Source organism: Trachurus trachurus (assembly GCF_905171665.1).
Source record: "Trachurus trachurus genome assembly, chromosome: 20".
Classification (NCBI taxonomy): domain Eukaryota; kingdom Metazoa; phylum Chordata; class Actinopteri; order Carangiformes; family Carangidae; genus Trachurus; species Trachurus trachurus.
The window spans coordinates 9928803-9953986 of record NC_139911.1 but is presented as its reverse complement, the minus strand read 5'-3'; the positions used below and the strand labels follow the sequence as shown (position 1 = coordinate 9953986).

Below are 25184 nucleotides of genomic sequence, written 5' to 3'. Positions count from 1 at the left end.
CTCATTTCAGTTTGAAGCACTGCCTTTTGAGGGCAAAACTCCAGCAACAGTAGTCCTGCTGCTGAGTTCACCAGAGGAGGACATCCTGCTGAAAGCCTGTGAAGCAATTCACATATTTGCAGAGAAAGGTACAGTTAGCAGGTCCTCACTGCCAGCCCTTACAGTACACACTCACACATACTAGATGTTTTATTTACAATCAATCCTACTGCTGAAAAGCACAAATTGTAATTGTGGCTTACCACTTATCTGATCCCATCCTCTGGTATGTTTTTAATTCTACCCCCAGAAAAATATTAATACTGATATATATCAAAAGCAACATATTACATCTAATATACAAATTGATAATTGATAAATATTAATATTTTGAATATTGTCCTATTTCAGCTTAACTTAACTTCTGCTTCTTTCTTAAAAGCTACAGTAACTCACATCATTGCTATTAATAAATCCATGCAGACACTCAAGTTGAAGTTTTCTGTTCACTGTCTCCCCCTGTTGCTAGGAGATGAGAACAAGGTTTCTTTGCTGGAACTTGGGGCATTGCAGCCTCTGTGCCAGCTCATCACTCACAACAACAAGCTGATCAGACGCATAGCCACCGTGGCCCTGGGCGTCATGGCCATCAATGGTGTGTCAGACAACACATATTATCAATGAGAACTTGCCCCCTTAAGGGATTTGATGGTTTAAAATGCAACGTATGTAACTAGTGGCTAAGCGAAATGAGGATTTCCTGATAGTCAATTGACTCAGCTGAATGATTTATTGACTGCATGGCTTCAGTTTTGATAGCTTTGTTGACTTATGAAACTGGCTGACTGGACTGGTTGACTCACTGAGTAACTAAATGGTTAACTTTGTCTCTTGTTGTCATTGAAAGGTGCAGTGAAGAAAGCTCTGAAAAAAATGAATGTCATTCCTTTGATTTTAGACAAACTGTCACACGAAGGTCAGTCATTTTTGATTCTGAGGTGAATAGACTATAAAGTATAGATTTATTAAATAGTAACAAGGCACACTTGAAAGATATGTTACAAACAATCATTGCCTACTTCTGCATTTATATCTCTCTGTTTTTAACCCTTTATGTTTCTCATATTTTCTCCTCCATTCAAGATGATACAGTTGTCCATGAGTTTGCTACACTGTGCCTGGTCCCTCTGTCACAGGATTATGTTTGTAAGGTCCAGATCTTTGACAACAAGGGCTTGCCACCTCTAATTCAGCTTCTATCCAGTCCAGACCCAGATGTTCAGAAGAACTCCCTAGAGATCATCTTCAACCTAATTCAGGTTACTCAAAATCATCAGTCTTTACGAAGGTTATAAGGATATGATTCTAGGGCTTTTCATTTCTTACAAAAATAAGTTAGTGCCACAAAAGCAATTAAATGTGTCATTGTTTTATAAGATATAATCTTGGATTTTTTTGATCTTCAAATTGTTTCAAAATTCTCATCATGATCTTGTATTCCCTGTTGCACTGGGTGTGAAGGACTACCGATGTCGTCTGGCAGTTCATGAGTTGGGCGTGATCCCTCCACTTCTGGAACTGTTGAAATCAGACTTCCCTGTCATTCAGCATTTGGCTTTAGATACACTGCAGGATGTTACTACAGATAAAAACACATGCAACACCTTTAGGGAGGACCAGGGATTTGAGAAGCTTATGGATATCCTTAATAACACGGTAGGTGTGCAAGTTAGAGAGAACATGCTTTTGCAGGAATGTGTATGTCTTTATCCTGCCCCCTTAGTATGAACAAGAACAATGTGTGGTCTAATCACTCACAATAGCTGCCAAAAAGTTACAGTTTTAACTACAATGCTGCACACAAATGAAATCAACTTTCTGATGACCTCAACACCAGCTAAAGTCACTTTCAAACCTAAATTAAACACAGCTGTTCTATGCCTTTGGTTTCTCTTCTGCATTTTTGTTTTGTTTTTCTGCAATGATGGGTGGCTGACAAGTTGTCACCTTATGCTTCTCTATTGTGACAGAACTGATTTTCTTTACCTAGTCATGAAGCAGTGGAAAATAACTGAAATGACTGTTATAAATCACATTACAGAGGAACTACACTGATCAACCACAACATTTAAACCGATCATCTGTTGCAATATTGTGGCTTGGTGTAAAAAATACTGTTTTCCCCAGTCTTGCTTATGTATGCATTTCATGTTTGCACAGTGAGCTGAAAATAGTTCCCTTTAAATTAGCATTTGATCTCAACAGAACTTTTTCTGTCTCTATATTCTTTAAAACTTACAGGAGTGCAGTGACCTTCATGCTAAGGCCTTGCATGTATTGTCCAACTGTTTGAGTGACAGTGAGAGTCTACAGCTGATCCATAAGGATGGACGACTGACAAGGTTGATGGATTTTTTAGTCACCCCCAGCATACCTGAGATCCAGTCCAGTGCTATGAAATGCATCACCATGGTTGCTCAGAGCTGTAAGTTAGAGTGAGACAAGAGATGATAAATGTCTTTTATCCTTTTAACAATATGTTTGAAATGCATACGTTTTTTTGGTAACACTTACTTTGTGTATGTTTAGCTGAAAATCGCAAACTGCTCCATGAGCTTGACGTGGAGAAGGTTCTGGTCGAGCTTCTGTCTGTGGCAGACACTCGTGTGAAAACATCTACCTGCCAAGCTGTGGCTACGATGAGTTTCCACCTGGCCAGTAAAGAACGCCTCAGAGAGCTGGGTACATAGACATTTACGTAAACACCATATCAACAACACACCGACTACAGTGATGTGTGAATGCATTGGATTTCTGTGTGTTTCAGGTGGTATCCCTGCAGTGGTACAGGGGCTGAGCAGTGAGAGTGTGCAGCTGAGAGAGGCAGCAACCCAGGCTCTCTCTAACCTCACACATACCAACCACCTCAATGCATTGTGAGTGACAGATGAGTTGAGTGTATTTATGTATTCACCACTATCTTGGAATTAAACTGGTGTTTTTTGTCCAGTTAGATAATGTTAATGTCATCGCTACAAGAAGTTAAAAAGAAACAATCGTAAAATCTGCAGTGCTTCAGAGGATGCATTCTATAAAATATTAACATTGCAGCTTGTTTCCAAATTTGTAATCTCTAAAACTGAGGCTTTGAAGGAAGTAACACTTTGAAGTTGAGCGCTGTGCCCTCCTCTACACTATTTCACAGATGATTTGATGCTTTGTCTCCTCATTGTTCTCTTTCACAGACTATCTCTTTACCTCTCTGATCTCCCCTTCTCTCTTCCACATTTTTATTCTCTAAACAAATCATAACTGCACTAAATATGACAAAATAATTCAATATTACTGTCTCTACGGTGTCTTCCAGTGCAGTGTATGAGGCAGGAGGCCATGAGATGCTTGTCCAGCAGCTCTGTGGAAGCTGTTCCAGGACGGTAGCCAGTGCTGCTGCCGCACTTGGCAACATGGCAGGACAGGAAGATATCCGCTGCAGCATCTTGTCACATGGAGCCATGCAAGCTCTGGTGGAGCCCTTGAAGTCCACAGATACAAAGCTCTTAGTCCACACCACACAGTGTTTGGCAGTGCTGGCTTGTGACACAGAGGCAAGGGCAGAGGTTGGTGTTTGTATGTGTCTAATTGCTGCATTTTTTTTAATCCTTAATCCAAAACAAAACATGTATAAATCAAGCAAATGTTCATTATAACTAACGTAACATATTTCACCCTTTGTCCCCCATAGCTTCAGAGTGCTGGAGGCTTTCACCCATTGGTCAATTTGCTGCAATCCTATCACAAGGATGTATTGGACAGTGCATGCTTGGCCATTACTGTCTGTGCCAGTGATGTGCCCACCACTATGGAGATGTGTAAACTTGGGTAAGACACTGGAAGTCCACTGTCCAGTTCAATCAGAGACAATTTTCCAGTATTCTGGTCAAATATTACTCCAATATAAGTAGAAATGTTCGGTCAAACTTTTACTTGAACTTGGGTGCTGAAGTCCCTGCCTTCAACCATACTACAGTATTTGAAAGAACATTTCTTATGTCATACTTGTTGCACTTCCAGAACCTAATGTTTCCGATACAAACTACTGATCTTTGACTACAATTCAGCAATGAAAAAACACAGTAGTAGTGTAGTGTTGGAGTAGTCTCTTAAGTAGTCAGCAGATGGCAGTATAGGACAGCGTTATGTGTGGGTTTGTGGTATGGGTCATTTTGTTGATTTGTTTTTGTGTGCTTATATATACATTTTATATGTATTATAAATTATAAAATTATAAATATCTGTGTGTGCTTTTTGTGTTTGTGTGTTTCTCAGGGCCCTTGAAATACTCCAGGAAATCAACCAGTCAGTGAATCGTAGGAGCAGTTTCAGCAAGATGGCCATGATCAGCCTGCTCAACCACAACTTGCCTGTGAAATACAGCCTGACAGGTCAACTGGCTTCCACTGACATCATTAGTAATGGCTTCTACGATGCCGGGAAGGTTTGTGTACTATAATTTATGTGCTACAGAAATCAATTCAAAGAATGAGGTTAAAGATGAATGAACAGGAATTACAACCGCTACTGGAGTTACAACTCTGCTCGCCCTATAAAAAGAACAGATGAAATTCAAGTATTTTGATAGTAAGTCTATAAGGCTCACTAGTTCACATTATAACATTTTTTCTCTCTCCCTTTAAGGTTCCTGCTGGTCAGAGGGTTCTGACTCTAGAGGAACTGTCTATGCAGCCAGTCAACAAGCACCGACCCATCATTGTTGTCAACACAACGGCAGAGTACGAGTCCAATATCGCACCACACTGATTGGAAATACTGTCCTTAAATTACATACATAACCCTCCACTTGATTTTAAATTTCAGTGAGCTATTTTTAAGTAAAGCTATTATTACAGTTTATAGTATGTCAACACCTTAAATTAAATTAAGTGGGACATTAACCAGAGCCAACAAATAGAAGTGCACCATTACGTTTCTACACTACCAGCCCTACCATGTAGTTTGTTATTCAATTTATAGTGGCTGTGGATCACCCTCCCCTTGTCTGCTCCAATCCAATGCTTCACTTATTCTTCCTTTCTCTCTCTCTCCTTTTTCTCCCTCTCCCCTGTTGCCCTCATTGTATCCCATTAAGTGTGGCCTCACAGGGTAAATGATCCAATTTTTTTAAAAGATGGCAACACATGCAGAATCAAAGAGCCTTTGTATTTAGATGAATGGACTTCTTAACGTACACACACACACACAACCACAAACGTACACAAGTTCACATGCGTGCACATGCACGCCCATGAAGATGCAACTCAAGATGCTTACGTAATGCCATCCATGTGGACTGAAAAACACACACACACAAAAAAAACTTCTACAACTCCATATGTTAAAGACTGCATGCACGCATACGGTAACACTTTCAGCATTTTGATGAATTAACACTGCCAAAGAAAGGAGTGCCCCCTTACGGCACCTCAGATCCACCTCATTTCCACCATGCCCCCGCTTCATCAAGCATACACATGCAACATGTCAGGCATTCTTAAGCAGGGTGTTATGTAATCTACCCATGGGCTCATCATTGGGCTTAGAACAAGATAAATTCAGTTTCTCAAAGCAAGCATTCATTTAAGAATTCTAGTTATCCTCTTTTATCTCCTGAGTAAGTGTCATGTCTCTTAGCTTTTGCTCCCAATTGTCTACAGGGCAAGTCAAAGACCTAAGAATGTGGTAGACTGGTAAGATATGATGATGAGCCAGCTCCAGGAGTTTTGCAGTTTCATCATCATATTTAAAAAGCAACTTGAAATCCTTACTGCAGATCCTATTATTAATTAATTTTAATGTGAAGTATGAGCTGAATACTGAGTTTGGATATATCATCAAATTGAAGAAATGCTTGTGTTAGCATACAGCTGTTAACAATACACTCAAACACACACTCTTGTCTCAAGAAAATACAGTATCAGTACAAACTGGACTTTGCTGTGATCAGTTAGGAGACCATGTAATACTAATATTGAACCATTGTGTGTTTAAGTTGCTCAGAACTTGCCCTCTTTTTGAATTTAAAAGAACCAAATCCAATAACATTCAGTTCAAGTATATAAATATTTTTTCTTGTCCTGTGGCAGAGAGACAGAAGATATACCAGATGACAGGCAGAGTAACCCACTGGAACCAGAAACGGGCAGCAAGTAAGACCAATTTTCTGAGATGAATATTATACTATTAAAGCTATTCAGATATGTATGAGAAAACAAAGTATATAAAACATGTAAATGTGCATAAAAACTACACAAAACTTAGTACGTATAATGATAAAAAAAAAAAAAATGTTATACAGAGAAAACTGACTGAATGTACTGTCTCTCACTCTACAGGAAGAAGAAAGATGGTGACAAACAGAAAGATGAGAACCAGCCTGAGTCTTCTACAAGTCAACCATGGAGGATGATGGAGGATGCAGCGCTGCAGTTTCTGGTTAAAGAAGCCAAAAAATCCATCCTGAAAATGAGTGACGAACGAGAGCAGTATGCAGCCTTGGCCAGGTGATGGATTCATGCAGGCAGGATATAACCAAAGTGCAGAGATGTAACTGTGAATAGAAAAAACAAATTTACATATTAAATAGCCAATGTTAAATACAGTTGTTATTAAATCTCAAGAATCTGACACAATACACTGAGATCTCAGGATACAAAACAAACACTTCATAAATGTTGAGGCTTTCTGCATCGTAACTGGTTCTGCTTGCATGGATTTTCGCTGTCAGGCTGGTGAGTGAGGCCATGGGCGGAGCAGTGGAGATGGAGAAGTTGCACGAATTCTCATGGGTGCTGCACCTCAGCGAGCTCAAGTTCCAGCTTCAATCCAATTTGCTTCCCATTGGTTTGATCCGCAAGGGAATCTACTGCCACAGGGCACTTCTTTTCAAGGTAACACTGACCTACCTGCCACACAGCATAATCAGAACTTCCTCTCACTTGAATTTTGTACATCCTGCCTTTTGTCATTACGTCTTTGAAATCTTTTAAACTTAAAATGTTCCCTATCATCCACATCACACATTACTTCCCCTGCTCTGTTTTCCTTCTCAGTTTTTCTCATGTCTCTAGATGACCATACCCCCAACAATCTCCTCTCTTTCATTTTTCAGTGCCTGGCTGATAGCATTGGAGTGAGCAGCACACTTGTCAGGGGCGAGTACGATCGGGCTTGGAATGAGGTACTCGTCTTCAGTAAAAGTCCTGCCAGCAGTGGGCGCTGCTCACAGCCCAGCCACTTCATAGTAGACCTTATGCACCAGCCTGGAAGTCTACTGCCAATTAATAACCCTGCTGCTGCTCAGTATCAGACTATCTAGACCTTTAAACCAAACAGTTATTTAAATCAGCTGATTATTTTGGTGCATGCACAAGCCATAAACAAAAATGCTGTGACAATGCGGCTTCTCTAAAAACACACTCTTGGTTTTTTCCACTGATGATCCTCAGTGTTGTAACTAGGCTACAGGTCAAAAAATGGCTCAATAGGGTCAAACTAAAGCAAGGTAGAGTTGATCAGCTGGTGGTCTCTACCTGTTGTTTCAGCCTCAACTGAGTTCACAAAGTCTATTCTTGGATCAGTCAGTTCTAAGATCATTTAGTTAGCAGGATATATATTACATGTTAATGTCATACAACATCAAATAGTAATAAAAAAAATCATCTTGTATTTGCCCGAGTTTTTTCTTTTTCTTTCTGATAGAGGTCTCCTCATATTTACCAACATCCTGGTTGCCCTAATTCGACACACACCTTACACTTTGTTCACTGCAATAAAAAGCCGACAACCACAATCGACTCTGACCTATTTAGCTTCAGTGTGATTTTTGACCGGGTCACCCAGCTAACTGCCTGGATCAGCCGAGGGCGGACCGGCGGGAACTCGCTCAGACGCAGCGAGTGCACTTGTCTTCAGTGAGCCCTTCTCTTGACTGAGACCACACCGAGTCCATCACACAGACCAGACACTGACACAGCAGCAGCAAACATGTCCCGATTCGCCGCTCGTCTCTTCGTTGCAGTCTCTAAACATGTAACAGCCAGATCCGTGGTGTCACCGAGGAGGATCCCGGTATTTATCCGTCCTGTTTGCACATCTCAAGGTACTGGGGGCGCGTTTGCTTTCCTTATTTGGAACTTTTTTTTTTTTTTTTTTGATCCAAACTTTCAGATGTTGATCCCTGCAGGTGCCTCGTGCTGTAGCCTAGGCTACGTCTCTCGTGGATGTTTGATTATATTGGGACATTTCAGAGTTAGAAATCTGCCACTAAAGCAATTTATGTACCGGTAATAACACAGAGACAACAGGTTGTTGTTTGTGCGAGGGCGGTTGTTCACCATGGCGTCTTTTTCTCCCTCAACTGAATGAGGAATGCTATATTTACTTTAGAAGTCAAGGTTATGAAAAATATTTTTTGTATGTTTTGATATAATGTATGCACAAAAACCTGTGATTACATATATTATATTATATTATATTAGATGCACATGTTGCCAGACATTACGTGACCCCCTTCTGTGTAACCTGTGCTCTCTCCAGGCCTGCAGTCTCTCACCAGATATGACAAGACCACAGACTGGCAAAAGAAACTCACACCAGAACAGTATGTAGTCACCAGAGAGAAAGGGACAGAGGAGGTAAGTTTCTCATGTGAACTTAGGAAATCATACAACGCTATTTTCTGGATAAATACATGCAAATGCAATCATGCACATCAGCACAGGGATTTTTTTTGTCAAACCAGCATTATCTTACTCTACCAGACTGACACACATGGCTCATAAACACCAGCACAGCTCAGGGTGGACTTTGATCATCACTGTTTTGTTGACCTGAGACAGATTTAACCAGCCCAGCTGCAAGACTTTAGTACATTGTGAACTCAACAGCCGCTAAATGCACAACGTGATTCTACATATACATGTATACATGAACACGCAAAAGAAGAAAAGGAAAAAAAAGGACAAATACGTATTGTATATGTATAAATATGTATTTATGACCATGATCTTAAGAACACAATACTAATATCATGATGACTCCTCTGCCTCAGCCTTTTAGTGGGCTCTACCTCAACCATTACGAAAAGGGGATGTACCACTGTGTCTGCTGTGAAGCTCCACTCTTCAGGTAACAGACTGAGCTCAGAAGCATCAAACAAGACATTTCATATAGCCTACTTATTTCTATATTTCATTCCTTTGTAGATGGGAATATTTGTTTAAAAAGCCAAATTATAATCTGCTACAGAATATACTACAATTTCTGCCACAGTGTTTAATGGAGACTTGCCTCATCCACTTTTTAGATGTTAATAAATGCTCATTGAGAAAATGTTTCTTCCCGTGTTGACAGCTCAGAGGCTAAGTATGACTCCGGGACAGGCTGGCCGGCATTCAAAGAGGCTCATGGGACATGGGAGCGGGATGAAAGTCACGCCTCCATCATTCGTCGCCCTGACAACAGCCTGGGTAGTGCTGGGACAGAGGTCCTTTGTAAAAATGTGAGTTGTGTCCTGAGCTATGAAGCCAGAGTTCAGTTTTTCTTACTCTCAGAGTAGTGCATCCCATTCATATTTTTCATTAATTTCATTCAGAATCGTCTTAAGATACGTTGTTTGGTGCATTTTTTGGTTGGTTTATAACTTCTGTGTGTGTGTTTTGCAGTGTGATTCCCATCTGGGACATGTGTTTGATGATGGACCAGACCCGACAGGTCAGCGCTTCTGCATCAACAGTCTGGCCCTCACCTTTAAACCCAGAGGAGACAACAAACCTGAGGAGCCTGAGGAAAAATGATGAACCATATGAACTTGCCCTAAACCACTGCAAACACAGTTCCCTGTAGGTTGAATCATTAAGGAGGAAAAATGAAGGTTAAGAGTCAGCCTATTCATTCCATGGTTTTAACAAATATAGGTCTGGAGATGAGAGTGCTTTAATGTTTGAATTTGGGAGTAAATGAACTTCCTGGAGTTTATTAAACTGAAAAAAAAACTTTTGTTCTTTGGTTAAACACACTGAAGGGAATAAAACAAACCTGCTGCTCATTTAATGTATTACATGATTCAAACACAATTTTACCTTGATACCTAATTAAAAACCTACCCTACCCCAAAGTCATACCCTAATCATTGTATCACCTTTTTTTATATATTGTTTTGAGATTTTATTGAGAAGACATTTTTGTTGACTGAATGATCTTTGGAAGAGCCACTTGAAACACTAGTGTGGGACTTGCTTAAAACCCCAGAATTAATTGTTTTTAATGTCTTCGTATCTGAATACACTGACCCTTGGTAAAACCACAGTCTGATGCCACACGAACAAATCAAAATGGTCTGTGTAAATAATTGAACAGAATTGACCGTCAATTTGTCAATAAATACACATTTTCTTTATTCTCAGAATCTGTGGTTTTGTTTTATTGCTCTGCATTGTTCTGAATTACAAGTCAGTACAAAGTGAGAATTGAACGCTGCCCTCTGTAGTTCAGATGCCCACGCTGCAACACTGCAGTATGACCTAATCTCTGCCCGGAAACCAAGTTAATATTTAACATCACAGCCCATCCTGTGGTTCACATTGTGAGTCCCTTGATTTCTGCCTGTTAATGCATTTCTGCTGAAAAACAGAAGCCACCACAGAAGTCTTACTCTTGTGTGTGGTGTCATTAGAGCAAGGATGGCTGGCATTTGGCGCTGCATGTTGACAGTGATGGTGCTGATGTGTGTGTTTGAGGCTGTAAAGGGGGCTAGGAGTCGACCGAGAATAAAAAAACCTGTAGTGCCAACAGCCAAGCCTACAACTACGACCACACCAGGACTGGACGTAGACTTACAACGGGTAAGAAAAGGATGAGGGAGTATGTGTGTTTGACTGTGTAGTATTCCATAATTTTTTTTCCATGTCTGTGTGTTAAGTGCTGTTTGTATTATTATTTACACATTTCTTAGGCTGTGTTTGATAGGAAGATAACACATTTAAACCCCTATTCAAAATGAACTGTAACAAGGCTGGAAAAATGATTTACAGCAGCTGCAGTAGAAAGAGAAAAGGTCTTGAGCTGTTGGGTTAATTAGGGGAGGGGAGGGCTGCTTCCAGGCAGTGGATTGCAGCTGCAGCCTGAGAGCATCACAGTGAAGAGGTCACTGCGCTGTTACCTGACCTTTGCACACTGACAGTTTGATTTGGTTTCTCACTTGTTTGTACAATAATGGCACAACTGAATATTGAGATTGGAACATGAGGCAAGCAAACTTAATGAAACAACAACAATATTTGCCACCTTCCATACAACGGCTGATTCAGCAGGTTTTTGTCTTCGGTTAACAGGTCATTAAAAGTAAAAAGACACAGTCCATGTCCCCAGGTTAAAAAGAGAAATGTTTTGGTAAATTAACATATTTTCCCACAGAATCAAACATATAAACACATGAATCAGTTTGGTCATGGATTAGTGCTGGGGCTGGCAAAGTGGACTGGACATGGTGGTGTAATTGTATCAGTATGTGTTTTAGGCAATAAAAGGGGGATTTTCAGGGTAATGGAAATTGAGCAAGAACAAGACATTTAAACATAGGGTTAGGGGGTCAGACAAGGTTTCATGTATTACCTTGAATATTCCTGGTGAAATCCTGCTAATGTAGGGTGGATCAGAAACAATAAGGTCAAAACATCTCAAAATAAAACATATTATGCTTTAATGGGAGAGGGGCACAGGTAGGTTACTCTCTGTTTGCAAATTCTATTCCAAAGCCTAAGCGAAATGAGAACACCTGTGTCTTTCTCTATCCATGTGTTAGATGACAGGAATATGGTACCTGCTGAACACTGCCTCCAAATGCAAGTACCTGATAAATCAAGGAAGTAACACACAACCTACAACCTTGAACATCACACGACCCAACGCCGCTGAACCAGTCCTGTTTATCACCACCAAAACACGACAGTAAGTCCCAAGGCACATGCTGTGCATGCGGTGAGTTTTCAGTACCTCAATGTGCCAGCAGAGGGAGCAAATAGGCCACATGTCTCTCTGCTTGTCACTAATTCTCACTGACTTCTTTCTCAAACATGTGCTTGATTTTATTTGTGTAACCAAAAACAGGAAGAAGGACCCAGAACAGTTAAGTCTGTCAGCTTTCCCTCAGGTCAGCTTGACCTGGCTCTTGCAGAAAGAGAAGGACTGGAAGTGCAATCCAAAAATGAAATGGGAAAAATATTTTTGTGGGGCAGTCTGCTTTGATGTGCCAGTTATGAACTCTTTTTGGCCAAAGCAAAGGGAACATTTTTATTTTTTGTTTTTTGTTTTTTGTTCTCTTTATCATGCAGCTAGAGACTTTGCACAATCAAATACCTGAAACAGACACAGGATGTTAGTGACTGAAACCAGGGACATAACAGCCTACTGAAGTTCACCCTGCTAGATAATACAAAACTGTGAGCCACACACACAATGTCTCTTCCTGTCTTTTGTCTTCTCAGTAGTCACCAGTGTTGGGAGATACACGAGAACTATCATCTCACCCAGACTACAGACCTACTAAAACTTAGAGGTCAGTCTTTCTATTTCATGGCTTTATTAACCATGTTAGCAGTCCACTCTGTCTCACCATGCTGTCTGTTGTTTTCAACAGGAGCTCGTCAAGTCCTGGACACTGACATTACGATTGTGTATGCAGACTATAACTCATATGCAATCATGGTTTATCAGAAGCTCGGCCAGACAACCCTGAAACTCTTTGGTGAGGCCCTCACTCACGTCATGTTGGGTATCGTAGTTCATAAAGCCAGATGGTCTTTGTGGGTTGTCTGTGTTTTCTCTGTGTTAAAAATAGCATTTGTTATATCAATACCTCTGATTCTTGTGCTTTGTAATGCAGGCAGGTCTGTGGACAATCTGTCGGAGCCAGTCTTGACCAAGTTTGAGGAGCTCGCTGAAGAACGGGGTTTGGGACTGGCATATCTCTTCCCCTTCCCCACATACAGTATGTGAATGTTCACCTGTAAAACACAACACAACAAAAAATGACAAAGGAACAATATTTGGCTAATAAGCCTCAAAACACAGCATCCATCTTTGAAAGGAATATGCTGTGCTACTTTTCAAAAATAATTTTAAAAGATCAGGAAATATTGAATAACACTGATACAACACAAAGAAAATCCCAAATGTAAAGGATTTCTTTAAATAACAATAATCTTTTTGTTCTATCTAGGTCACTGTGGCCATGTGGATGAGGATCACATCATTAGTGAGTTACAGTAAATGTGATTTTTAATAAAATGTGAAAGAAAAACATTGAAGTACTGTATGGGGAGGAACTGTGTTTAGAAAGAAAGAAAAAAACATAATCACAATAGAAATGTCAGAAAAGCATTGAAGTAGTTGTAATGTTTTGTTTACAGTTTGAATGTAAACTGATCAGTGGAAACTCTCTGCTATGGAGCTGCAGTTCTGCTGTGTGCTCCAGGCCAAGTGAAGGAGCATGTATTCTCTTGCTCGGTTCAATTGCATTACATAAATATCATGAGATCACACGCAGTGTTTGACTGGAAAAGTTGTTTGCAAAAAGCTGAATGGTTTTAGTGGTGGAGACTTTTTCCACCTTTTTCAGAATGCTTTAACCTACAGTGTATTATATAACATAAATCATTTATACTTTATTTATATTGTGTAAGAGAAAACTGTGTTGGTGTGCAGATGTGAATTTGCGATCAGATCAGCATTTATATCAGCACTGGGATTGAATAAGAAAGGTTGAATGCAGAGAGAGAGAGAGAGAGAAGCTCCAATGACCTGCTGCTTTGACCTTCCCCTACACTTTCACGTTTGCTCCTGCAGGCTGTGCATGTGTTTGGTCTCGGCTTGTGTAACAATCAGTTTTTTGAACGTTGTCAGCAGCATTTTGTCCAATCTCCGGCTCTGACTGATGAAAACATCAGCACAGCGTCTATGCAATCAAACCTGTCAGTCTTTGTCTTTCTTTCAGACTGTGTCCCCACATGTTGAGGAGCCGGGCGTGTGCAGAGGACAGATCCAGCATTCAGCAGTTCTCTCCCCTACAGTTCATCTGTGTGCACTGTCTTTCAATGATGTGGATATCAGCAGGCAGAGATGTGAAGTTATAAGAGTTACAAATAAATATAAAACAGAGCTGTGGACAATTTCCACAATGAAACGAGTTATCATTATCATGTTGAACACACTCCATCTTTTTATTGTGAGATTTACCATTCACAGTATGTGTGTGTGTGATACACATGCCTCTGGGTTGTGTGTGGGGATCAGATAGGGGGTTGGCCTGCAGCTAATGAAGCCCAGATGTGAATCCCAAAAGGGGTTGAGAGAGTTTGGTTACAAAACTAAGTTACCAAATGTGCTCCTGCCCCTTGCTCCACCCAGCACCTCTTTGTGTGTTTGTGACTATGTATGTGTGTGTGTGTGTGTGTGTGTGTGTGTGTTTGTTACACAACCAGCTGATTGCAAGGCACTGCCTGTCTCACCTCTGAACAAAGGCAGCATTGATAAACCCATCAATATATTTAAGTAAAGCGGAAATTTACAGGTAATCAGCACTATGTGTACGTATCAGAAAATGATAATTTACCACAAAACTCAGATTATGCAACACTGGATGTGGAATCAATCAAATCATCTCAGGTTCACTCAGTTGTTATAAAACTGAGCAAAACAAATGAAACATACAGTATCTCGCCTCAGCGCTTCATGTTTCAAACGTTTTATGAAGCTATTACCAGTGAAAATGAACTGGCTGTGATCTGAGCGAGCGGCTGCAAGAACAACTAAATCATTCTATGCAACACGGGCAGAGCTTTTTATGAGAAACAGTGACTGTGAGCTTCTTAAATATCACCGGCTCAGAGCTGCTAGCAATGCAATAAATATTTACAGTGGCCGGTTTATTATATCAAGTGAATATGGGCTGACATTGTAGACCAAGAGGAATTTATTGACTCGCACATTTGATTTGATGCTTTTTGTCACTAAAGTTAAGCAAAAGTGCACCTGATCTCTTGTTGTTGGCTGCATGAGTGTTTTTTTGGAGGCTTTCATCTGCCATATGGTAAAAAAATTTGCACTCTTACTAAATAGCTGTTTTGATTGTCCAGACATGCCCAAGCATTTGTGATGGGGGAGGAGGAGGAGGAGGAGAAGAAGGGGTGTTAAAAGAACCCTATTATGCAGCCAATCCCCCCACTCCACCCTCCCCCAACCACCCCCCTCTTCCATTCACACGTGCCAGTTGTGTAACTGCGGTAATTTGCAAGCCAGTGGTTGAAGGCCACTTTTTTTTTTTGTAATGCTAAAGCCAAGGAGGGAGGAGGAGACAGATGGGAGGAGAGGGGAGGTGAGGGACAGAGGGGAACAGGATATAAAGAGCCTCCACTCGCCTCTATCACTTTACATCCCACTGATACTTGCCTCACTTGCCAGCGGAGAAGCTACGAGCTCAAAGGAGAAGCCATGAAGAACTCACTGCTGAGAATGCTGACCACCTTGATGTGTGTCCTGGCTGCCTGCGCTGACGTCGTGCCTGTTAAAGACTTCAACCTGGAGAAGGTAAGAGAGAAAGAGAGAGGAGGAAGTGTAACAAATGCAGAACCAAAGGGATTGTCTGTGATTTGTACCAAATGACTGTATTAATGTTGCCTACAACACAAAGGAGGGCTTTTTAGGATCTGTGGTGGGTTATTGTGCTTTCATAACATGTAATGTGACAGATAGATACAATACTGATTGATTGATCTTTATTTATTCCTTTCCCTCCTCGTCTTTCCTCCAGCTGGCTGGCAAGTGGTACATTGTTGGCTTTGCCACCAACGCTCAGTGGTTTGTGAACCACAAGACAGAAATGAAGGTGGGCACTGCTGTAGTCGTGCCAACTGCTGGAGGAGACCTGGACCTCGACTATGCCAACCTGAAGTAAGTGATTCATATGAGATCAGATTTTTAAATTAAAGCAACATGTTGTTTGGGGGTGAAAAGAGAGAGAAATGAACTAACCTTTTGTTCTGTTGATAGTGCTGATGGGACCTGCTGGAGAATGACTCATCTGGCGAAGAAAACAGACACTCCTGGACGTTTCACCTTCCGCAGCCAGAGTGAGTAGAGTACACACAAACATGAACACAAACACAAACCACACCCAAGATAGCCTAACCTGTGTGTTTCTGCTTTCATCAGTTTGGAACAATGACAACGACATGCGCATCGTCGATGTCCTGTATGATGACTATGCTCTGGTCTACACCATCAAGACAAAGGATGGAGTGTCTGAGGTCCTCAATAAGCTCTACAGTAAGTCTGAATCCCTCACAGCTCAGCAGTGTGTGTTGCATTCAGGATTTGCTGAGGATTAAAGCAACTGATCTTGTGTTCTCAGGCCGCACTCAGGACGCCAGTGCCAACCTGCAGCAGAAGTTCACCCAGTTTGCCCTGGGGAGTGGCATCCTCCCTGAAAACATCGTCATGCTGCCGAAAAATGGTAAGACAGTAAAATAGAAAAATGTCTACACTTTTTTTGTAATGCATTATTACCATTCACACTTGTAAAGAGTGATTCAGGCTTTTCCTCACTGTCTGTTCATGTGCTGTTTCAGGTGAGTGTCCTGAGGCCTGAGTCTTCTTCCTGCCTTCACCACTTGCTCTCTATCAAGTCCCAGGCTTTCATCTTACAAGAGCCCCCCCCCCCAGTCTGCTCACTATGATATCTCCAGTATTACAAAGCTGCATCTGAGATGGTGACACCACAGCTGTTCACTCCTGTCCTGTCCCTGCTGCGTACCAAAGACCAGACCCTGATCCTAACTCAGACCTCACTGTCTGCAGCTTACGCACTAACTGTGGCATCAGAAAGGAGCAATAAAGTGCTGATCATGACTGGAACACCTTATGATTGTGAAATGCCAGTTTACTTTTTTATACATTTGTGTCTTTTGTCACTGTTTTGGAGTGTTTTATCTTTTTTGTTGTAGAAATGAACTCAAAGCTAATAAAATGACAATAAATGACAATATTTGATGTTTGAGTGATTCCTATTTTGTAATTCAGCTCACATACTTTCTACTGCCCCCTAGTGGCTGATCAACATAAACCTGTGTCACAGAAGTAATGTTTGTCAGGATTTGTTCTAATTATGCACATGTGGTTGCAAAACACATACGATTCAGATAAAGAAAGTGTTTAATACAAAACCACAAGCCCTGGTTTAGGTGACTAAACTGCTCCATAAGAAGTATCAGATCATGAACCTTTGCAGAAACAGATGTGATAAATAGAAATAATGAAAATGTCTGGCTCTACAGAGGAAATGAGAAAACAGTTTTGCATAATTACACTGCAACAATGATGCAAAAAGGTCAGAAAACAGAGCTGAGTGCTCACACGTTTGCCTGACATTGCTGTGCAGGTAATTAAAGACAGCAGAGCATGGAGGGAGCCAAACACACACTGAGCAGCTGGACGACTGACAGTATTGTTGAACTGACATTTTCTGACAATGCCAACAAAAACAATGAACACTGAGTTAAATTGATGCCCTTTACTTTTACTTCTGAATGAAACTGCACCATCTGACCACAAGGTGGCAGCCTATGACCTGTCTCTGAAAAACCTTCACACTGAACCGTTCATCTTACTGTATTGTGAGACAGAAATGAAAAAAAAAGCTACAAAGAAACATATAGATAACATTTTGTTGATGACATATCCGTAAGCGATCAAAAGTTCGATAAAAAAAAAAAAAATTGTCTTGCAGTCTGTGGTAAATAAGGTCTGGCATTGCATTACTTTCTAAGTAACCTAGTTAGAGAATCTGTGTAGTTGTGACTCACCCCCTCAGATTTGTGTCCTTCATGTTCTTACTCCTCCCTCTTTAATCCTCTGGATTCATGTTCGATCCACTCTTTAATAAATGTACTTTCTTAATTATCTTTTGATTTCATGACATTTTCACCCAATTAGGGTGAAATGGGGCAAGTCAGGGGAGAGTTAGAGAGCAGTGGCAAGCAGCTGGAGGTCATGAGTCAGTCACAGCCTTCGTATCATCAGGATTATATGGTGTAAGCTGCAAAATGCCCCTTGAACATCATCTCCCACGTGCTCTCTGAAGATGTCTGCGTACCGACAAATACATGAAAGAGATACATAGATAGGAAAAGACTGATAATTAAAGATCAAACACTATTTATTGAACTCAACAGAACCGAAAAGCAAAACATATGGGTTATGATCCTGGAGCCAGTAATCCGTTATCATCGTTGTTATGTTGGAACCACATATCAAGGGCATTTGTGCATGTTTATATAGAGTCTGAGTAATGTAGTTACCTTAAAAAAAAGGAAAGTAGGGCCACTCATTTGCCTTCATGGACTGATGTATGGATGGTGGGGGTCTTCTTTGAGGCTGCAGTAGAAGGCAGGCTGAGTCGACTAGCTGTCTCTGAGTGCGAGTGAGAGTTAACGCTCAGCCACGAGGCGACAATGATAACGGACAAAATCATTCATGTAACAGGGAGCCATGGCAGCAGTTTGACCACACAGACATACAAAAAAAAAAAAGCAAATTCACAATGAAATAGCAAAGTTGGCAGCTGGTTTTAACTGTAACCCATTGTAACTGTAAATGCTATGGTAAGGAAAACAGGTAAACATAAGTGACTGAGGAAAACAACACGGTTAGAAAATATAATGTACATTTCCATTTACATGTACATTTGTAATAATGTATATTTTTCTGAATGCATATCGGACAGCAGTGGCACTGTTAGAGTGAAGCTCAAGTCGTTGCTCACAAAGCAGAAACCTCCTCATTCTGAACAACCTTGACTCATGCTGTGTGAAACATGCATGTTTGTGTGTGTACGTGTGTTACAGAGGGTCGGTGTAAGCCTCTTGTATATGTACAGTAGTGTGGTGTGCAGCTCCTCTTACATCTCTGTAGCTGCTGCAGGACTCTCTACACAGCCTGGAAAAGAAATAATGGGATTAAAGAACTTTCTCGCCCCAAACATTTTCTTTTGAAAATCAAGCTTTCACTTGAGGAAACATAAAAGAGCCTTAACTCTCTCTTACAGGAGAACGCATGCAGCAGCAGTCAGCCTGCGTTAAGTAGTCCAGGGCAAGGCTCAACACCTTGAAGGCACAATGGACTAAAAAGCCAATTATCATATTAACCTTGTCCCAGATCGTAGCTGTCAATGATTCGTTTTGTCTAATGCTGCTTCAGTCACATAATGCATGGTGTTCTGTGCATCAATAAAACTCGTAGATGTCAGGAAAGGTGTTCAATCTGTCTTCCCTGTCAGTCATTTTGTCCAGTGTAATAAATCCTCTTCATCTGACTCACACACATAAACCCACAGATGCATGCACGCACTGTCTCAGTCTGAGATGTAAAGACATACAGAGAAACCCCTCAACTCAAAGTCAAAGGTTTAATGCAAAAAATCTGAGTTGATTGGTGAATGACGTAAGACTCAAGTGTTTGGCAAAGAAACAAACCGACCTCTCAAGTCTGAATGAGTAAAGGCTCACGGTTTCACCGAGTCCAAATGAAAAGAAAGCTGCCATGCTGAGCTAAACCAACCGTGGAGTGTCATGATTTCCCATCATGCTCTGAGAAACCCCTCTCTGCCCTTCCTCAGAAAGGAATGTCCCATACAATCGAATGTCATAAGATTTGAACATAAAACTCTATATTTCACACATTTATAATGGACAGACTTATGATATCATTGTAATATAGATATGAAATTTCTCATTAGTGCTTTTGTACTGGACTCTAAATAAATCTTTTGAGAAAAAGAAAAAAAATAACACAAAATATTGTATTTACAAAGGGACTTTTGGCATCCATGTTCAACTCTATAGTACCACACTATTAGTGGCATGTCATCTGACAGATATGAGTGTTGACAGACTGATGCAACCATAGCCTGATAAAAAAAAAAAAAGGGATTTGGCATGTCGATTTGATCATTTTTGATATAAGATTTTTGTTAAAAAATAAAATCAAAACGCAACAGAGACTGTAAATAAATTTGTGCTATCACACAACCCAGTAAGTATAATTATTTGTCATATACAGTATTCAAAGAACTCCCAAAAACTCCCAAGCACGATACAAAGAAGGACAAGCCGGTTAGTATATACAGGTACAGTCTCTTATAGCCGTGCTCTGCTGAGTAACTGTCCATCTCCTCTGTCTAATACTCTGGATATATAAAAAAACAAAACAAACAAACAAACAAAAAGGTTCTTGTACATGTCTTTCCCACTTCCTGGGAGATTATTGTCCTGTTGAGCGGTGGTTCCACCATCTCTCCCGTGATTAGTCATTAAGTTAAACCTCCATTTCTGTGGCAACCGGTAGTCTGACCAATCACTTCCTCCCTCGAGGTCCCGTCATTGGCTGTTAGATGAACCACTCCTTCTTTGATTCGTCGATGGTTTCTGGGTTATCGGTGCCAATGATGGCCGTGTCCGCCGATTCCGCGGCGGACTCCCCGCTGCCCTTGGCCTCGTTGGTGTGGTAGGTGCCTTTGTGGCGGAACATGTAGCGGATCAGGAACACCAGAGTACATAGTATGGTGAAGATCACCACCGCAATGATTCCTGCAGAGGGGAAAGACACAATTTTTTTCAGTTTTTGTGCTCAGGGAAAAAAAAAAACTTAATAATAATAGAAAATAATAGCACTTCTCTATTGCTTCCATGTGCTTTTTACAATGACATAAGACATTTATGATTTTCTTTTGTTTCTGTTTTAGATAGACTGACATATAGGTTAGGTAGATGGATTTAAAGATTACTATCACCACTGTGACAGTATAGTGTACCTCCGATGATGGCAGAGTCCCGGTTGACTCCATCAGGAATCACCCTCTCCTCATTAAAGGGGAACTCGGCATCTGAAGAAAAAAGGGAGAGGAAGAGAGGAAGGAGGTGAAACCAAACCATAGATTTGTAATTAAAGCATAAACAGGCCGAAGAAAAGTTCAACTTATCTGATGTTCCACCAGAACAATTTGCACACATTAACATACGACACAGATAAATGCATTTCAAGGTCAGTAAAATACCAGCATGCCATGCTGTTTCGTGCCGACCTAAAAATAAAACCTGCGGTGGTTTTTCAAAGTAAAAAGTCACAAGGAATAATTTTATGCAAAACTTGTGCTGAATTATAATGCTATGGTTTTACTGCCCAACGCTGAAACGAGAGCAGAACACACTGTGATCTACAGAAGGAGGACAGACACAGCTCCTGTTTTTTTCTATACTGGCCCCAACACATATGAGTCAGTCAACTAAATATACACGAGTGCTATCTTAAGGGAATGACAGAGCAGTTTATTTAATGTATGGAGAAGTCTTTTAAGTATACCATTAAAGATCCATGACAGGTGAAGAGGTTAATGGCAGCCGCTGCTTCTGCCTGAGCTCTGTATAATTCTCTGTCAGCAGCAATTATCTAATTGCCCTGAGTTTCCCTGAATTGACACAAGTGGTTGATGAATGAGTGAAGAGAAGAAGAGATGAGGAGTTGAGAGGAGAGGAGAGGAGGAGGTGGTGAAAGATGAAGAGAAAAGCTACAAGGAGAAATATGATATTGTTGAGATCTCTATCTTATTCCTATTGAGTGACAGACACAATCTAAATATAATGCACACAAACAATCTGCACACACTCAGACTGAAATGAGCTGCTGCTGACGGCATAGGAGGGAAGAGGCGGTGAAAATAGAAAGGCAGAAGAACAATCAGACGCATTACAGTCTGTCTATAGGCTTCCTGGACATGTTTGGATATGATCACATATGAAACATTTAGAGACAAGGGCAGAAAGACGAGAGGGGAGGACCAATAAAGTCAAACAGAAAATGGAAATGCAGAAATCTAGGAGGATGGGAACTGGAAATCGATGTGGAGACAGACAGCGGATTATTATAGATGATACCTATAGAAAAAAGTAAAGCAGAATAATTATTGATCTTTTTTTGTGGAAAGACGGTGGAGAGCTGACTGTGAGTTTGGACCTGGGGGCCAGATCAATGGACTGGATCGATCTCACAGAGCTCAACATTCCCAAAGGCACAGTTGGCACTAAGCCCGAGGAAAACGGCTGCATTCATAATAATGACACCCTGGAAAACTACACTGCTGTGGAATGTAACATCAGACGCAAGAGCACCGAGGTGTGTGTGTATACATGAATCAAAAATACAGGTGCACAACTGTGTAAGGGATCCATTACAGTGCCTGTTGTGTGCACATATGTAAAATAACTTGAGCTGACTCATGATAGAAATAATGTGCAAATGAAAAGAGTGTGCAGTAAGAGTAGGAAGTTATTTGTTAGCAGCTCAAAGCTGAATGAATAAATATTTTACGTTCAGTAATATGCGTCCAAGCTCTGCCTCAGGCACAGATCATAACTCTAATGTAGAGCTATATGTGGGATGAGGTGGTGAAGCTGTATTCAGGCGCAGTTGGGCTCTTAGGTAAATGCTAAATTTAGTACGCAAAAATTTATCATGGCCACTGTTTTAGTTTGATAGCATCCTAATATTTGCAACTAAGTATAAAATGCAAAGTACTGCCAAGGCCGATCCAATGCAGTCTATCCAAGTATTTCACCTACTGTTTGCAGTTGAACTTGTTGTACATGTTGAAGGTAATTCTCACCTGTGTTGTCCAGATGCCAGGGATCTGTTGCAGCAGACATTGGAGGGATGGTGAGAGGCGACGCCCCGCAGTTGGATTCAACTAGTTTCCCTTGGTAAGACACCGGCGATGTGCCTGGCTGTGGTTGTCTGTCCGACTGACCGGCTGCCGGCGTGGCCTGAGTGGCTGTTCTCAGAGCAGACTTGAGGGGGGCGATGCCGTTGAACTGTACCCGTGACAAACACCCGACGAAGCCTGGGGTGTTGTAACGCTCGATGACGACTGGGTCTACGTGTCCAGTTTCTGTACAAAGACACAGGGTTGGGACAGAAGTTGGGTTGTTAAGATCAACACATCTTAACTGATGAGATGGTCAAACCAGTGGAAAGCCATGTTGACTTCTGAGGAAGCATAAATTCAGCCGATACTAGGACAGAGAGAGAAATCAGATCAAACCAAAGCAAAAACACACACACACTCAGAAATTAAGCTTACACACTACAAATTTTGCTGATGCACAGACAGTAAACCAATATCCTGCAAGTCTGCAGCATCCAGGGAGAATATGAACCATGCGAACGAGGAGTGGAGAGAGAGAGAACAAGGATGTGGAGGATGGAGAGTGCAGAGGAGGCGCACACACTGACACTGACCTCTGATGTCAAATTAAAGGATGAATAATGAATTAACACCCCCACAGTGTCTCTGTCTCTCTCTATTCATCCACCTATTCACAGGATGCTGTAGTAGCAGAGGATTTCATACTGTACAGGTTTCTAGTGATTCTCTGTCTCTGTGGTACAAAGAGAGGAAGATGAGATCAGCCTTCCACAATCACACTCCACATTCAGTATTTGTTGTGGTTACGATAAACATGTTTCTCACTCATAATAACTGTAAGGCAAGGCACACATTTTATTCTATACTCTTTCTACTTCTATTTTCCAGTGTGACTATCATGACAAAATGTCCCTCATTTTTCCTCTTCTTTTCCATCACCATTTCTCCTGGGTGTAATGTATATCCAATACTAATGGGAGGTGAAGAAAGCATCAAATTATAAAAAGTAACAAAAACAAAATAAGTCATGCCTGTGTTTGAGCTGCTTTCTCTGATTTAAAACACATTAACACCTTGGAGAAGAAAGAGTAGGTAAATTACCAAACATCCACTTATCATCAGTCAGACGTGACTGTTCAAACGCCACAATTTTCTCACTTTCATCTCTAAGTCACAGTCTGCTTGTGTCTCTGCTTTGATCTTCAGCTCTTATTTTTTCAGAGAAAATGACTGCAACACAAACTCTCACATAAACCAACGGCTGAACTGCAGCTGTCCCACTAAGCTCAATCCAGCTGGTGCTATATTCCTCCTCAGTCCATGAATCACTGCACATTGGCTACTTGTTGGTCACAGACAATATCCTAATGTTGACAAATACAGATTTCTATAGACAGGTATTTGGAGTTTGTTCACACAGATATTCAAATAATCTCATAAGTGTCCACACATTGTTTATCTCATTCAGGCTGAAGTTCACTCTTAAAAATGCTTTGCTAGACAGTTGAAACATGGTCTTGCATAAGTGCAGGCTAAAGATGAGTCACAAGGGGTTTAAACATTGCTGAGCACAAACACAAATCGCACAAATGCACATATAACTGCAGAGGAGATAAGAGCGAGGAGAAAGAGCAAACAAGACGATAAAAAAAAATCTCTCCAACACCTTCAGTTCAGTAAAGACAGACACGAGGCAGAAAACAAACATCCTCAGACACGCTCCGCTCTGGCACAAACCTGGAGTGATTTCCAAACAGCCAGACGCTCCTCAACACTTGTGCAGAGCTGCATAAATCTCCTACTCCTTCACATGAACTCAGGTCTGTGTGCAGACACTGCCCTGGTTTTAATTTTTACGCGCATGGCTGCTCTGCTGCTGCGCCACACCCAGAGGAGACTTTTTGGACAATCCTGCAGCAAAACATGAACAGGGGACGACTAACAAGAATACAGCTTTGTGTGTGTCTGTTTGTGTTGTGTTTATTTAATGAATCACGTTAGGTTAGATGATGGGGTTCTGAGTATCTGGACAAGGCTTATAATGTAATTCTCTCCCTTTATTCCATTTTGATGGGTCCAATACCCACAGTGTGTGTGTGTGTGTTGGTTCGTACACTATTGATTGTGCTGCCAGGAATAGAGCTCAGTGCTGGTCTTCTCTACATTCATCATCTGACCAGACCTCCTACAGACACTTGCACTCTGTGTACAAACTGTGTCTGCGTGTGATGAAAACAATCGTTTTCCTGACACCTGATACAGGCTCTGCTGCAGAGTTCTCATATAGCGCTGCTTTAGATCCACGATGAGGTACAAATGCCGTGTTATGTTATTTTAAAACTCAGATATGGCTCAGCATCACAGCTCTGATGAGGCATGGGTCAACTCCTCCTGCAGGAAC

At 41.1% G+C, this 25184-nt stretch overlaps 5 protein-coding genes across 5 annotated transcripts in view; 4 read left to right on the top strand and 1 right to left on the bottom strand.

Annotated features, from left to right (window-relative positions):
- Window positions 1–1026: 1026 nt before the first annotated feature.
- Window positions 1027–7718, top strand: armc3 (armadillo repeat containing 3). The gene is made up of 12 exons (XM_083995264.1): window positions 1027–1298; window positions 1501–1695; window positions 2281–2464; window positions 2569–2721; window positions 2807–2915; window positions 3347–3596; window positions 3722–3858; window positions 4306–4474; window positions 4675–4769; window positions 6369–6536; window positions 6761–6923; window positions 7145–7718. The coding sequence occupies exons 1-12, from the start codon at window positions 1035–1037 to the stop codon at window positions 7349–7351; spliced, it is 2094 nt and encodes a 697-aa protein (XP_083851390.1). The 5' UTR covers window positions 1027–1034; the 3' UTR covers window positions 7352–7718.
- Window positions 7719–7866: 148 nt separating this feature from the next.
- Window positions 7867–10441, top strand: msrb2 (methionine sulfoxide reductase B2). Its single transcript, XM_083995862.1, has 5 exons — window positions 7867–8134; window positions 8572–8669; window positions 9086–9162; window positions 9388–9535; window positions 9699–10441. Exons 1-5 carry the CDS (start codon window positions 8020–8022, stop codon window positions 9828–9830), a joined length of 570 nt encoding a protein of 189 aa, XP_083851988.1. The 5' UTR covers window positions 7867–8019; the 3' UTR covers window positions 9831–10441.
- Window positions 10442–10610: 169 nt separating this feature from the next.
- On the top strand, window positions 10611–14194 carry c8g (complement component 8, gamma polypeptide). Its single transcript, XM_083995057.1, has 7 exons — window positions 10611–10877; window positions 11837–11982; window positions 12519–12589; window positions 12671–12778; window positions 12917–13021; window positions 13253–13288; window positions 14027–14194. Exons 1-7 carry the CDS (start codon window positions 10716–10718, stop codon window positions 14044–14046), a joined length of 648 nt encoding a protein of 215 aa, XP_083851183.1. The 5' UTR covers window positions 10611–10715; the 3' UTR covers window positions 14047–14194.
- A 1179-nt stretch (window positions 14195–15373) lies between these two features.
- On the top strand, window positions 15374–17051 carry LOC311003328 (lipocalin-like). Its single transcript, XM_083995058.1, has 6 exons — window positions 15374–15618; window positions 15842–15981; window positions 16081–16160; window positions 16243–16356; window positions 16442–16543; window positions 16659–17051. The coding sequence occupies exons 1-6, from the start codon at window positions 15523–15525 to the stop codon at window positions 16676–16678; spliced, it is 552 nt and encodes a 183-aa protein (XP_083851184.1). The 5' UTR covers window positions 15374–15522; the 3' UTR covers window positions 16679–17051.
- Window positions 17052–20472: 3421 nt separating this feature from the next.
- Window positions 20473–25184, bottom strand: part of cntnap2a (contactin associated protein 2a) — a gene marked incomplete at both ends in the record, with an annotated part of 308927 nt that continues 304215 nt past the window's right edge. The window contains 3 exons of the mRNA XM_083995741.1: window positions 20473–20672; window positions 20897–20968; window positions 22745–23026. Coding sequence (XP_083851867.1) covers window positions 20473–20672; window positions 20897–20968; window positions 22745–23026 — 554 coding nt within the window. The remainder of the gene's footprint in view (window positions 20673–20896; window positions 20969–22744; window positions 23027–25184) is intronic.

What these genes read in the sequence shown, in the direction of transcription:
- c8g (XM_083995057.1), top strand. Translation starts at nt 10,716, where the DNA reads ATGGCTGGCATTTGGCGCTGCATGTTGACAGTGATGGTGCTGATGTGT. An exon ending in ATCACCACCAAAACACGACA is followed by an intron (nt 11,983 to 12,518) that starts GTAAGTCCCAAG and finishes TTGTCTTCTCAG; the next exon opens with TAGTCACCAGTGTTGGGAGA. An exon ending in GACAACCCTGAAACTCTTTG is followed by an intron (nt 12,779 to 12,916) that starts GTGAGGCCCTCA and finishes TTTGTAATGCAG; the next exon opens with GCAGGTCTGTGGACAATCTG.
- LOC311003328 (XM_083995058.1), top strand. Translation starts at nt 15,523, where the DNA reads ATGAAGAACTCACTGCTGAGAATGCTGACCACCTTGATGTGTGTCCTG. An exon ending in AAGACTTCAACCTGGAGAAG is followed by an intron (nt 15,619 to 15,841) that starts GTAAGAGAGAAA and finishes TCTTTCCTCCAG; the next exon opens with CTGGCTGGCAAGTGGTACAT. An exon ending in TTTCACCTTCCGCAGCCAGA is followed by an intron (nt 16,161 to 16,242) that starts GTGAGTAGAGTA and finishes TGCTTTCATCAG; the next exon opens with TTTGGAACAATGACAACGAC.
- msrb2 (XM_083995862.1), top strand. Translation starts at nt 8,020, where the DNA reads ATGTCCCGATTCGCCGCTCGTCTCTTCGTTGCAGTCTCTAAACATGTA. An exon ending in TCCTGTTTGCACATCTCAAG is followed by an intron (nt 8,135 to 8,571) that starts GTACTGGGGGCG and finishes TGCTCTCTCCAG; the next exon opens with GCCTGCAGTCTCTCACCAGA. An exon ending in TGTGAAGCTCCACTCTTCAG is followed by an intron (nt 9,163 to 9,387) that starts GTAACAGACTGA and finishes CCGTGTTGACAG; the next exon opens with CTCAGAGGCTAAGTATGACT.
- armc3 (XM_083995264.1), top strand. Translation starts at nt 1,035, where the DNA reads ATGTTACAAACAATCATTGCCTACTTCTGCATTTATATCTCTCTGTTT. An exon ending in TGGATATCCTTAATAACACG is followed by an intron (nt 1,696 to 2,280) that starts GTAGGTGTGCAA and finishes TAAAACTTACAG; the next exon opens with GAGTGCAGTGACCTTCATGC. An exon ending in GCTTCTACGATGCCGGGAAG is followed by an intron (nt 4,475 to 4,674) that starts GTTTGTGTACTA and finishes TCTCCCTTTAAG; the next exon opens with GTTCCTGCTGGTCAGAGGGT.